The 13,597-nt window shown below is 45.4% G+C and overlaps 1 protein-coding gene across 1 annotated transcript; it reads left to right on the forward strand.

Moving 5' to 3' along the window:
- Positions 1–1,820: 1,820 nt before the first annotated feature.
- On the forward strand, positions 1,821–3,109 carry LOC120028269 (lens fiber membrane intrinsic protein-like). Its single transcript, XM_038973444.1, has 4 exons — positions 1,821–1,995; positions 2,355–2,504; positions 2,656–2,790; positions 3,048–3,109. Exons 1-4 carry the CDS (start codon positions 1,821–1,823, stop codon positions 3,107–3,109), a joined length of 522 nt encoding a protein of 173 aa, XP_038829372.1.
- The last annotated feature ends 10,488 nt before the right edge of the window (positions 3,110–13,597 follow it).

Below are 13,597 nucleotides of genomic sequence, written 5' to 3' on the forward strand. Positions count from 1 at the left end.
ATAATTTGCAAATAAATTCATTAAAAATCCTACAATGTGATTTTCTGGATTTTGTTTTCTAATTTTGTCTGTCATAGTTGAAGTGTTTTCATATTTTAAGCATATTATTCTAATTTTTTATATTTAAGTACACTTTAGTATACTTGTAATTTATTTTTGCTTTGGATTTCATTCTCCGGACTTGAAACCCACTGAAAACCTATGGTTTGAATTGAAGAGGGCAGTCTATAAGCACAGACAAAGGATATCAAGGATCTGGAAGGATTCTGTATGGAGAAATGGTCTTAAGATCCCAATGTGTTCTCCAACGCATCATTCTTTTTAGAAAAAGACTTCACGCTGTTATTCTCGCAAGGCGAGTTATTGAAAACAGGGGTGTCAATCATTTTGACCCCTACCTTTTTGAGAGAAAAACATAATTACTTGTTAAACAAAGTCTTTTTCTCTGAGCAATTGTATGAGTTTAAAATAATAGAATTTCCCCATTTATTTGAGCATAGCTCAGTATTTTAATTATTTATTTCATACAGTCATTTTTGCTCATCTTTATCAAGGCTGTCAATAATTTCAGACCCCACCATGTATATACAAATTTAAAACACTCACTGATAAAATGTTTTCTGATTATGTTCCCGCCTCCCAAAAGACTTAACTCTCCACCAAATTTTTTTAAAATACATAATTATTGCTTGCTTTTACTGAAAATGTGTTAATTATGGAATAGCACTGAATAACTAGAATCACTGTTTTGTGACTATGAAATACATTTACCACCATTTGTTCAAGACACCTGCTACCCTAGCAGGGGAAAGTGTTACATAGTGACTCATATTCATCACAGTGTGTATTTAAAGCTGCTTTTTGGATCAAGGTCAGAGAATTACTGGCCAGTTGAAATTCAATTAATTGAATGCAGTTTTGGGAGTTCAATTGTAGTTTCGATAAAGATTTTAATATTTTAACATCTGATGTTGTGAGAGATAAGATTATCTAAATTTAACTTACTCAACATGAGAGCCCCACCTATACTTTAAAAAATGTTCTGTGTGAAATAACTATGTGAAATGAACTTTTACTGCATAGTGTGGGAGTGTATTGCCAACCCATGTCCAATGTGGATAGTATAGCAGCATTTTGAATTGAAACCCCTGTGTCATCAGTATTACTGTGAAACCCAGTGCTTTAATAGTTTTGTATTTTCAGCAGATTCTCTAAAACACAAAACTCATCCCATGTGATTGGTTGTGGCTCAGCATGCTCTATTGTGCCTCGAGGCCGTTTGTTCGCCTGGTTTCCGACACACAAACTAAACTTTCCTGCGAGCCTGGGCAATACTGGGCTCCGGAGTGCATTGACAACCCCCCTGTATTATTGGAATTTCTGACTTTTTTTCAAAAAGGATAATAAAGGTAGGTTATTACTTACCTAAAATTTGACGTCATGTGTGCTTTGACATAATGTAGGTGACTTAAAGTTAATATTTCTTCATAGAAAGGACAGAAGAGAGGACAGAAGAGAGAGGACAGAAGAGAGACAGATCAGTCATGTCAGGGTAAATACAGTGTATCAAAGCCAAAACTAAACCACATTTGAAAATACCTTGCTCTAACAAACTGTCTAAAAGCAGCAGGCCTATGGTAAAACAAGTGCAATATGAATGTGTACCTTGAAAGATTATTCTTTGGAAAATGTAATTGGTTCAGACCCTTTCAACTATTCAAAGCATGCAATGTTGTGTTACTCTATGCTGTATTCACCAGCCATGTCCCAGCCAGTTGTACTGTAGGATAACTGTCTCCTCTGTCAGTGTGCTTGGCAGGATGTACAGCTTCATGGGCGGTGGGTTGTTCTGCGCTGGAGTCGGGAACATACTCCTTATTATCTCCACAGCAACCGATTACTGGATGCAGTATCGTCAATCTAACAACTACATGCATCAGGGCCTGTGGCGCTACTGTATGCCAGGGAAATGCATGACACATACAGATAGCATTGGTAAGAGCAACATGTCTCCTTTGTCATCAAATGTACTGTAAGTTAAATAAAGGCCTTGATGAGGTCACATTCAGTCACTTGTTCCATGCTGTGAATATCTAGTGTAAAATTATTTCCACAATAAAGGAATCAGCTCCTTTTATTTGAGCAGGTTTAGTTGGGAATAAATCACCACATTTCAATATTTGGTGCAATATATTGAATATTGTGTAATAAGTAATTGTTAAGTGATGTCACATTTTAGTAAAGTGTGAAATGTAATTCAGTAGTAGACAGGAATGGTAGTAATGCTTATTGGGTAAGTACCTATACCGTACTGAGTATCAGCCTTGTCCTCTCTGTGCCCTCTCTGTCACCAGCGTACTGGGATGCCACCCGTGCCTTCATGATCCTCTCCCTGCTGGCCTGCTTCATTGGCATCGTGATCGGCGTCATGGCTTTCATACGCTCCTCCTCCTTCAGTGGGTTTGACAAGACGTTTGCTGCCGGCATCCTCTTCTTCATCTCCTGTAAGTGTTTCCTTCCCACTTCTACTGTAATTTCTCCCTGTCACTCTATATCAAGCATAGAAATAGAAGGAATTCATTCAATGCTATCAAGTCCCTGTTGAGGGATGTGATAAAGGCAATACAGCAGTGTTTGATTGACTACTCTCCACAGGTTTCTTTGTACTGCTGGCGATGGCTGTGTACACTGGGGTGACGGTGAACTACTACGGGAAACGATATGGGAACTGGCGCTTCTCCTGGTCCTACATCATGGGTTGGGTGGCCGTGGTCCTCACTTTCTTCTCAGGTAGGATGATGTGGTTCTGCCTATAGAGCTAAATGCATTACTTTACTATATGTGTCCCAAATGGCAAACTATTGCCTTTAGTGTTCTACATTTGACCAAGGCCCATAGGGCTCTGGTCAAAAGTAGTGCACTATATAAGCAGTAGGGTGCCATTTGAGATGGCTCAGAATATTTTCTTCTTCTTCACATAAGTAAATAATCCAGTGGACAGTATGTCCATGAACTGAATGGTATTGTCTTCCCATTTTCTTGTACAGGTATCTTCTACATGTGTGCCTACAGGATGCATGAATGCCCGAGAAACTCCAACTCCCGCTGATTTGACACAACAACAAAAAACACAGCTGACACCGGGGTTTACACACCAACAGTAGCTACGTCATTTCTTGTTTACCTGACCACTATTGAATAAGTAATAAAAAGGCTAAATCCAATTGTGTTTCTTCTTTCTATTGAGTGTTATTCATCTGTCTGATAAGAATATACACCACAGTTATGATTATGTTCAGTTATAAGTTAGAACATTTCTTTAATGCTGCATTGTGTAACTTTTTGGGTGACCAGACAAATTCATAAAAATGTGAGTTATAGATCAGTCATACTGATTAATAGCACCATATTTGCACCATTTCTATGCTTCCCTTAAGTTTCAATTTTGCATCTTTTACTTTCAGTTTTGTACACCAGCTTCAAACAGCTGAATATACAATATTTTTCATTATGGAAATATATTTCAGCGGTTTAAATGGTACAGTGATTCTCTCCACACACTATATGTGCTTTTTTTGTCACAACTGAAATTAGGCAAACTATTATAATTTTAGCAACCAGGAAATGGCGAGTGATTTGTGCATAGCACAGCTTTAACATCTATATGATAAACCCTGGTGGTCATCAAGACTGCCATAGGTGTCAAAATTAAAGGAGGATCTGGAAGAGTGTGAATTCAAGAGATTCTTTATTTTTTAATAGTTATCTTTAGCCAACAGTGCAGTGCAAAGGCAAAAACATTTTGCAGTCACAGAATTCCACTTGTGAAAAACATGCTCTGTATAGTAACCATTCACTGGTTGAACTGAAAACGTTTAACAATAGGTAGAACAGTGCCCATGAAAAATATTCAATTCATTGGTTGCTTTCAGCATAAAAAGATGAATGACCAAAACAAACAAAAGTAGTCAATGCAGATTGTGAAAATAAATGTTCAGCCCATTTCAAGCTTTAGAATGGTGACCACTATTTAGCCATATCCAATCAGGAGTAAAGGTATACTCTGAATGGTTTAGTAGACTTCCTCAATGGTTGGTCCGGAGGATCCGCAGTGCGTCGACACCGACCTCGGGGACGACCCGGAGGGCGAGGCGCAGGGAGATCCGGATGGAGACGGTGAAACTCTCGCAGCATAGAAGGATCCAACACGTCCTCCACCGGAACCCAACACGTCCTCCACCGGAACTCAGCATCTCTCCTCCGGACCATATCCTTCCCAGTCCACGCGGTACTGAAGGCCCCTCGCCTGACATCTCGAATCAAGTATGGAACGAACAGAGTACGCCGGGGCCCCCTCGATGTCCAGAGGGGGTGGAGGAACCTCCCGCACCTCAGACTCCTGGAGCGGGCCAGCCACCACTTGCCTGAGGAGAGACACATGGAAAGAGGGGTTAATGTGGTAATCGGGGGGAAGCTGTAACCTGTAACAAACCTCGTTCACTCTCCTCAGGACTTTAAATGGTCCCACAAACCGCAGACCCAGCTTCCGACAGGGCAGGCGGAGGGGGCAGGTTTCGGGTCGAGAGCCAGACCCGGTCCCCCGGTGCGAACATCGGGGCCTCACTGCGGTGACAGTCTGCGTCAACTTTCTGGCGCAGAACCAGTCATCCACAGAACCAGTCATCCACAGCAGGAGCCACGGTCTGACTGATGCCCCAATACACACTGGAAGGGAGAGAGGCCAGTGGAGGAGTGGCGGAGCGAGTTCTGGGCTATCTCTGCCCAGGGCACGAACGCTGCCTACTCCCCCGGCCGGTCCTGGCAATAAGACCTCAGAAACCTACCCACATCCTGGTTAACTCTCTCCACCTGCCCGTTACTCTCGGGGTGAAAACCTGAGGTACGGCTGACTGAGACCCCCAGATGTTCCATGAACGCCCTCCAGACCCTCGACGTGAACTGGGGACCCCGATCAGACACTATATCCTCAGGCACCCCGTAGTGCCGGAAGACGTGTTTAAACAGGGCCTCCGCAGTCTGTAGGGCCGTAGGGAGACCGGGCAAAGGAAGGAGACGACAGGACTTAGAAAAATGATCCACAACGACAAGGATCGTGGTGTTACCCTGTGAAGGAGGAAGATCGGTCAGGAAATCTACTGACAGGTGCGACCACGGCCGTTGTGGAACGGGTAAGGGTTGTAACTTACCTCTGGGCAGGTGCCTAGGAGCCTTACACTGGGCGCACACCGAGCAGGAGGAAACATAAACCCTCACATCCTTAGCCAAAGTGGGCCACCAGTACTTCCCACTAAGACAGCGCACCGTCCGACCGATCCCAGGATGACCAGAGGAGGGTGACGTGTAGATCAGCCGGTCGCAGACAGCAGGCGGAACGTACAGACGCCCAGCTGGACACTGGAGGGGAGCGGGCTCTGCACGTGACGCCCGCACAATGTCCGCGTCCAGCTCCCACACTACCGGCGCCACCAGGCAAGAGGCGGGGAGTATGGGAGTGGGATCCATGAGCCGCTCCTCTGTGTCATACAATGCATCTGCCTTAACTGATCTGTAAGAAAGAGTAAACACAAAACGGGTGAAAAACATGGCCCACCTTGCCTGGCGATGGTTCAGTCTCCTCGCCGCCCGGATGTACTCCAGATTGCGGTAGTCAGTCCAGATGAGAAAGGGTGTCTAGACCCCTTAAACCAATGTCTCCACGCCTTCAAGGCCTTAACGACAGCAAACAACTCCCGTACCCCCACATCATAGTTTCGCTCCGCCGGGCTGTGCTTCTTCGAGAAGAAGGCACAGGGGCGGAGCTTTGGTGGCGTACCCGAGCGCTGAGAGAGCACAGCTCCTATCCCAGCCTCGGACGCGTCCACCTCCACTATGAACGCCAGAGGGATCCGGATGGGCCAACATGGGACCCGAGGTAAACAGAGCCCTCAGGTGACTAAAAGCCCTGTCCGCCTCAGCTGACCACTGCAAGTGCACCGGGCCCCCCTTCAGTAGTGAGGTAATGGTAGCCGCTACCTGACCAAAACCCCGGATAAACCTCCAATAGTAGTTGGCAAACCCTAAGAATCGCTGCACCTCCTTTACCGTGGTGGGAGTCGGCCAATTACGCACGGCTGAAATGCGGTCACTCTCCATCTCCACCCCTGAGGTGGAAATGCGATACCCTAGGAAGGAGACAGACTGTTGAAAGAACAAGCACTTCTCAGCCTTGACGTACAGGTCATGCTCCAATAGGCGACCAAGCACCCTGCGCACCAGGGACACATGCTCGGTGCGTGTAGCAGAGTATATCAAAATGTCATCAATATACACCACCACACCCTGCCCGTGCAGGTCCCTGAAAATCTAATCTACAAAGGCTTGGAAGACTGATGGCGCATTCATCAACCCGTACGACATGACAAGGTACTCATAGTGCCCTGAGGTGGTACTAAAAGCCGTCTTCCAATCGTCTCCCTCCCGGATACGCACCAGGTTGTAAGCGCTTCTGAGATCTAGTTTAGTGAAGAAGCGCGCCCCGTGCATTGACTCTATCGCTGTGCCTATGAGTGGTAGCGGGTAACTATACCTCACTCCCTCCTTCTTCTTCACAAAAAAGAAACTCGAGGAGGCTGGTGAAGTGGAGGACCGAATGTACCCCTGACGCAGGGATTCGGAGACATGTGTTTCCATAGCCTCCGTCTCCGCCTGTGAGAGGGGATACACATGACTCCTGGGAAGTGCAGCATCTACCAGGAGATCTATCGCACAATCGCCCCGTCGATGAGGTGGTAATTGTGTCGCCTTCTTTTTGGAGAAGGCGAGAGCCAAATCGGCATATTCCGGGGGAATGCACGGTGGAGACCTGTTCTGGACTCTCCACCGTAGTAGCACCAACGGAAACCCCTAAACACCTACCTGAGCACTCTCGCGACCACCCCGTGAGAGCCCTCTGTGGCCAAGAAACAGTGGGGTTATGACAAGCTAACCAGGGTAGGCCCAGCACCACGGGAAACGCAGGAGAGTCAATAAGGAAAATACTAATTTTCTCCGTGTGACCCCTCTGCGTCACCATGCCCAAAGGAGCAGTGACCTCCCTAATCAACCCTGACCCTAATAGTCGACTATCTAAGGCGTGAACGGGGAAAGGCACATCCACGGGAACAATGGGGATCCCTAAACTATGGGCTAACGCTCTATTCATGAAATTCCCAGCCGCGCCTGAATCGACGAGCGCCTTATGCTGGGAAAACTCAGGAAAAGTGACAAACACAAACAGTTGTGCAACAGAGGGCTCTGGGTGAGAATGGTCCCGGCTCACCTGGGGTGACGCCAGAGCGCCCTGCCTGCTGCCTCGCTTCTTAGAGGAACCAACCCGGCACCGACCAGCAGTGTGACTTCTGCGGCCACAGATGGTACACGAGCGGGAACCCCCTCCGGTCTCCCTGCGTACCGCCCCTCCCAGCTCCATGGGTATCGGAGAGGGGGTGCGAGAGGATGGAACCACCAGACCCTGATCTGAACATCTGCGAGTAGCCAGCAGATTGTCCAGCCTGATGGACAGGTCCACCAGCTGGTCCAATGTGAGGGTGGTGACACTGCAGGCCAGCTCCCGATGGACATCCTCGCACAGACTGCAGCGGTAATGGTCGATCAGGGCCCTGTTGTTCCATCCCGCACCGGCAGCCAGGGTCCTAAACTCCAGTGCGAACTCCTGGGCGTTCCTCGTCTCCTGCCTCAGATGTTAGAGGCGTTCACACGCCGCTCTACCCTCGGGCGGGTGGTCGGAAACGGCAGGTGAACTCCTCAAACTGGTCCAACGCCACATCTCCCTCTCTCCACATGGTGTTGGCCCACTCCAGGGCTTTCCCGGTGAGGCATGAGACGAGGGCGGACACCTTGTCACGGCCAGATGGAGCCGGGTGGACGGTGGCCAGTGGCCAGGTATAGCTCCAGTTGAAGTAGGAACCCCCTGCAGCCCGCAGCCTCTCCGTTGTACTCTTGGGGCAGGGAGAGACGAATCCCATTGGACCCAGGTGGAAAAGGGGCGCTCAGGGGAAACCCCGGTTGTGCTGGTGGAGGCGCTGGAAGAACTCCCTGTCTCTCCCAGCGGTCCATTTTCTGGACATGGCGATACCAAGATGGTGAAGTATTGCTGCAAGCTCCTGGACGCTCTCCTCCACCTCTATGGCCGGGGTACCTTGTCCTGCTGACTCCATAAATGGGTCGGTGATTCTGTAATGGGTGCGTGCTGGTGGCAGGGAAGTCAGGCGCAGGAGAGTGAACTTGGTATAAACGGAGCAGTTTAATAAATGCTAAAAAACTCAGAAAAACAATATATACAACATTTGTATAAAAGGATTCAAAAACCCGTCACACACCAGAACATGACTTGCACAAAACATACAACAAACAATCACTGACAAAGACATGAAGGGAAACAGAGGGTTAAATACACAACATGTAATTGATGGGATTGAAACCAGGTGTGATGGAAGACAAGACAAAACCAATGGAAAATGAAAAATGGATCAGCGATGGCTAGAAGGTCGGTGACGTCGAACACCGCCCGAACAAGGAGAGGGACCAACTTCGGCGGAAGTCGTGACATTCTCTCTACTATTATTCTGACATTTCACATTCTTAAAATAAAGTGGTGATCCTAACTGACCTAAAACAGGGAATTTTTACTTGGATTAAATGTCAGGAATTGTGAAAAACTGAGTTTAAATGTATTTGGCTAAGGTGTATGTAAACTTTTCACTTCAACTGTATATATATATATATATATATATATATATATATATATATATATATATATATATATATATACCTAATCAATTTCACAGTATTATTCCAACCTCATAGTGTAGACATATATATACACTGCTCAAAAAAATAAAGGGAACACTTAAACAACACAATGTAACTCCAAGTCAATCACACTTCTGTGAAATCAAACTGTCCACTTAGGAAGCAACACTGATTGACAATAAATTTCACATGCTGTTGTGCAAATGGAATAGACAAAAGGTGGAAATTATAGGCAATTAGCAAGACACCCCCAATAAAGGAGTGATTCTGCAGGTGGTGACCACAGACCACTTCTCAGTTCCTATGCTTCCTGGCTGATGTTTTGGTCTCTTTTGAATGCTGGCGGTGCTCTCACTCTAGTGGTAGCATGAGACGGAGTCTACAACCCACACAAGTGGCTCAGGTAGTGCAGCTCATCCAGGATGGCACATCAATGCGAGCTGTGGCAAGAAGGTTTGCTGTGTCTGTCAGCGTAGTGTCCAGAGCATGGAGGCGCTACCAGGAGACAGGCCAGTACATCAGGAGACGTGGAGGAGGCCGTAGGAGGGCAACAACCCAGCAGCAGGACCGCTACCTCTGCCTTTATGCAAGGAGGAGCACTGCCAGAGCCCTGCAAAATGACCTCCAGCAGGCCACAAATGTGCATGTGTCTGCTCAAACGGTCAGAAACAGACTCCATGAGGGTGGTATGAGGGCCCGACGTCCACAGGTGGGGGTAGTGCTTACAGCCCAACACCGTGCAGGACGTTTGGCATTTGCCAGAGAACACCAAGATTGGCAAATTCGCCACTGGCGCCCTGTGCTCTTCACAGATGAAAGCAGGTTCACACTGAGCACATGAGCACATGGGACAGACGTGACAGAGTCTGGAGACGCCGTGGAGAACGTTCTGCTGCCTGCAACATCCTCCAGCATGACCGGTTTGGCGGTGGGTCAGTCATGGTGTGGGGTGGCATTTCTTTGTGGGGCCGCACAGCCCTCCATGTGCTCGCCAGAGGTAGCCTGACTGCCATTAGGTACCGAGATGAGATCCTCAGACCCCTTGTGAGACCATATGCTGACACATGCACATTTGTGGCCTGCTGGAGGTCATTTTGCAGGGCTCTGGCAGTGCTCCTCCTTGCACAAAGGCGGAGGTAGCGGTCCTGCTGCTGGGTTGTTGCCCTCCTACGGCCTCCTCCACGTCTCCTGATGTACTGACCTGTCTCCTGGTAGCGCCTCCATGCTCTGGACACTACGCTGACAGACACAGCAAACCTTCTTGCCACAGCTCGCATTGATGTGCCATCCTGGATGAGCTGCACTACCTGAGCCACTTGTGTGGGTTGTAGACTCCGTCTCATGCTACCACTAAAGTGAGAGCACCGCCAGCATTCAAAAGAGACCAAAACATCAGCCATGAAGCATAGGAACTGAGAAGTGGTCTCTGGTCACCACCTGAAGAATCACTCCTTTATTGGGGGTGTCTTGCTAATTGCCTATAATTTCCACCTTTTGTCTATTCCATTTGCACAACAGCATGTGAAATGTATTGTCAATCAGTGTTGCTTCCTAAGTGGACAGTTTTATTTCACAGAAGTGTGATTGACTTGGAGTTACATTGTGTTGTTTAAGTGTTCCCTTTATTTTTTTGAGCAGTGTATATGAGTGGGGAGGGGAAAACTGAAAACAAACTGTTATTCGCAGACAATTTTGGAACTCTCTCTCTTATTGGTCTATCAACTAATTTACCCCCTGGTGATGTCGCTAAGCAGTCAAAAACTCCATCCCACCTAATCAATTTCACAGTATTATTCCAACCTCATAGTGTAGACATATGTCACATATGTCTACACTATGAGGTTGGAATAATACTGTGAAATTGATTAGGTGGGATGGAGTTTTTGACTGCTTAGCGACATCACCAGGGGGTAAATTAGTTGATAGACCAATAAGAAAGAGAGTTCCAAAATTGTCTGCGAATAACAGTTTGTTTTCAGTTTTCCCCTCCCCACTCAGAACACTCCCAGAGTCCTAGCTTAGTTCTTGCTTGAGAAATGGCTCTTTGCTAAGAATCTATTTTTGTTTATTTTTGTCCTTTTAAATTGAAAACAATCACAGTAAGGTACTAAATTGTAACCCAGAAATGATTTGATATTGAGATGAAAACAGATTTTTTTGTGACGCTTGAGCATTTATTTGAGCATGGCTCATTATTTGAATTATTTATTTCATACAGTCATTTTTGCTCAACTTTATCAAGGTTTTATCAACTTTATCAAACTTTATCAAAGAATTTCAGACCCTACCGTGTAAAATGTTTTGATAAAATGTTTTCTGATTATGTTCCCGCCTCCCAAAAGACTTAACTCTCCACCAAAAATGTTTGAATACATAATCATTGATTGCTTTTACTCAAAATGTGTTACTTAAGGAATAGCACTGAATAACTAGAATCACTGTTTTGTGATTATAAAATAAATGTACCATCATTTGTTCTAGACACCTGCTACCCTAGCAGAGGAGTGTTACATAGTGACTCATATTCATCACAGTGTGTGTTTGAAGCTGCTTTTTGGATCAAGGTCAGAGAATTACTGGCCAGTTTAAATTAAATTAATTGTAAGCAGTTTTGGGAGTTCAAATGTAGTTTCGATAAAGATTTGAATACTTTAACATCTGATGTTGTGAGAGATAAGTTTATCTAAATTTAACTTACCCAACATGAGATCCCCAACTATACTTTTTAAAAATGTCTGTGTGAAATAACTATGTGAAATGTACTTTAACTGCATAGTGTTGGAGCCTATTGCCAACCCATGTCCACTGTGGATGGTAGTGCAGCATTTTGAATTATACCCCTGTGTTATCAGTATTACTGTGACTTACCCAGCACTTCAATAGTTTTGTATTTTCAGCAGATTCCCTAAAACACAAAACTCATTCCCTGTGATTGGTTGTGGCTCAGCATGCTCTAGTGTGCCTCGAGGCCGTTTGTTCGCCTGGTTTCCAACGCACAAACTTAACTTTCCTGCCATCCTGGGCAATGTCAGGCTCCGGAGTGCTTTGACAACCCCCCTGTAATATTGGAATTTCTGACTTTTTTCCAAAAAGGATAATAAAGGTAGGTTATTACTTACCTAAAATGTTATGTCATGTGTGCTTTGACATAATCTAGGTGACTTAAAGTTAATATTTCTTCATAGAAAGGACAGAAGAGAAACAGATCAGTCATGTCAGGTTAAATGCAGTGTATCAAAGCTAAAACGATGTAATGGCCATTTGAAAATACCTTGCTCTAACAAACTGTCTAAAAGCAGCAGGCCTATGGTAAAACAAGTGGAATATGAATGTGTACCCTGAAAGATTATTCTTTGGAAAATGTAATTGGTTCAGACCCTTTCAACTATTCAAAGCATGCAATGTTGTGTTACTCTATGCTGTATTCACCAGCCATGAGATGGTAGTGTATAGAGAGGCTTCAGTGTCCCAGCCAGTTGTGCTGTAGGCTAACTGTCTCCACCTCCTGTGCTTGGCAGGATGTACAGCTTCATGGGCGGAGGGTTGTACTGCGCTGGAGTCGGCTCAGCTCATTTTATTTGAGCAGGTTTAGTTGGGAATAAATCACCACATTTCAATATTTGGTGCAATATATTGAATATTGTGTAATAAGTAAATGTTAAGTGATGTCACATTTGAGTAAAGTGTGAAATGTAATTCAGTAGTAGACAGGAATGGTAGTAATGCTTATTGGGTAAGTACCTATACTGTACTGAGTATCAGCCTTGTCCTCTCTGTGCCCTCTCTGTCACCAGTGTACTGGGATGCCACCCGTGCATTCACGATCCTCTCCCTGCTGGCCTGCTTCATTGGCATTGTGATCGGCGTCATGGCTGTCATACGCTCCTCCTCCTTCAGTGGGTTTGACAAGACGTTTGCTGCCGGCATCCTCTTCTTTATCTAATCACTAGGCAGGTAGCCAAGTGGTTAGAGTGTTAGATTAGTGACCGAAAGGTTGCAAGATCGAATCCCTGAACTGACAAGGTAAAAATCTATCGTTCTGCCCGAGCAAGGCAGTTAACCCACTCTTCCTAGGCCTAATTAGAATTTGTTCTTAACTGATTTGAATATGTATGTTGGCAGCAGCCTCTATGTTAGTGATGGTTGTTTAACAGTCTGATGGCCTTGAGATAGAAGCTGTTTTTCAGTCTCTCGGTCCCAGCTTTGATGCACCTGTACTGACCTCGCCTTCTGGATGATAGCGGGGTGAACAGGCAGTGGCTCGGGTGGTTGTTGTCCTTGATCTTTTTGGCCTTCCTGTGACATCGGGTGATATAGGTGTCCTGTAGGGTGCCATTTGAGATGGCTCTGTCCAACATGATTCATTTGAATTATTTTTTCTTCTTCACATAAGTAAATAATCCAGTGGACAGTATATCCATGAACTGAATTGTAATCTCTTCCAATTTTCTTTTACATGTGTGCCTATAGGATGCATGAATGCCCGAGAAACGCCAACTGCCGCTAATTTTATATAAAAAAATAAAAAAAACACAGCTAAGACCGGGGTTTACGCACCTACGTCATTTCCTGTTTACCTTACCTCTACTGAATAAGCGTTAATTAAATTGTCTGTGTCTTCTTTCTATTGAGTGGTATTCATCTGTCCGATAAGAATATACACCACAGTTATGATTATGTTCAGTTATAAGTTAGAACATTTCTTTAATGCTACATTGTGTAACTTTTTGGGTGACCCAACAAATTCATAAAAATGTGAGTTATAGATCAGTCACTCATTAAAAGC

This window comes from Salvelinus namaycush, chromosome 34 (genome assembly GCF_016432855.1).
Source record: "Salvelinus namaycush isolate Seneca chromosome 34, SaNama_1.0, whole genome shotgun sequence".
In the NCBI taxonomy this organism is placed as follows: domain Eukaryota; kingdom Metazoa; phylum Chordata; class Actinopteri; order Salmoniformes; family Salmonidae; genus Salvelinus; species Salvelinus namaycush.

Bases quoted from the DNA above. Each gene is read 5' to 3' on its own strand.
- LOC120028269 (XM_038973444.1), top strand. From the start codon at position 1,821: ATGTACAGCTTCATGGGCGGTGGGTTGTTCTGCGCTGGAGTCGGGAAC. The intron at 1,996-2,354 runs GTAAGAGCAACA...CTCTGTCACCAG, and splicing joins GACACATACAGATAGCATTG to CGTACTGGGATGCCACCCGT. The intron at 2,791-3,047 runs GTAGGATGATGT...TTTCTTGTACAG, and splicing joins GGTCCTCACTTTCTTCTCAG to GTATCTTCTACATGTGTGCC.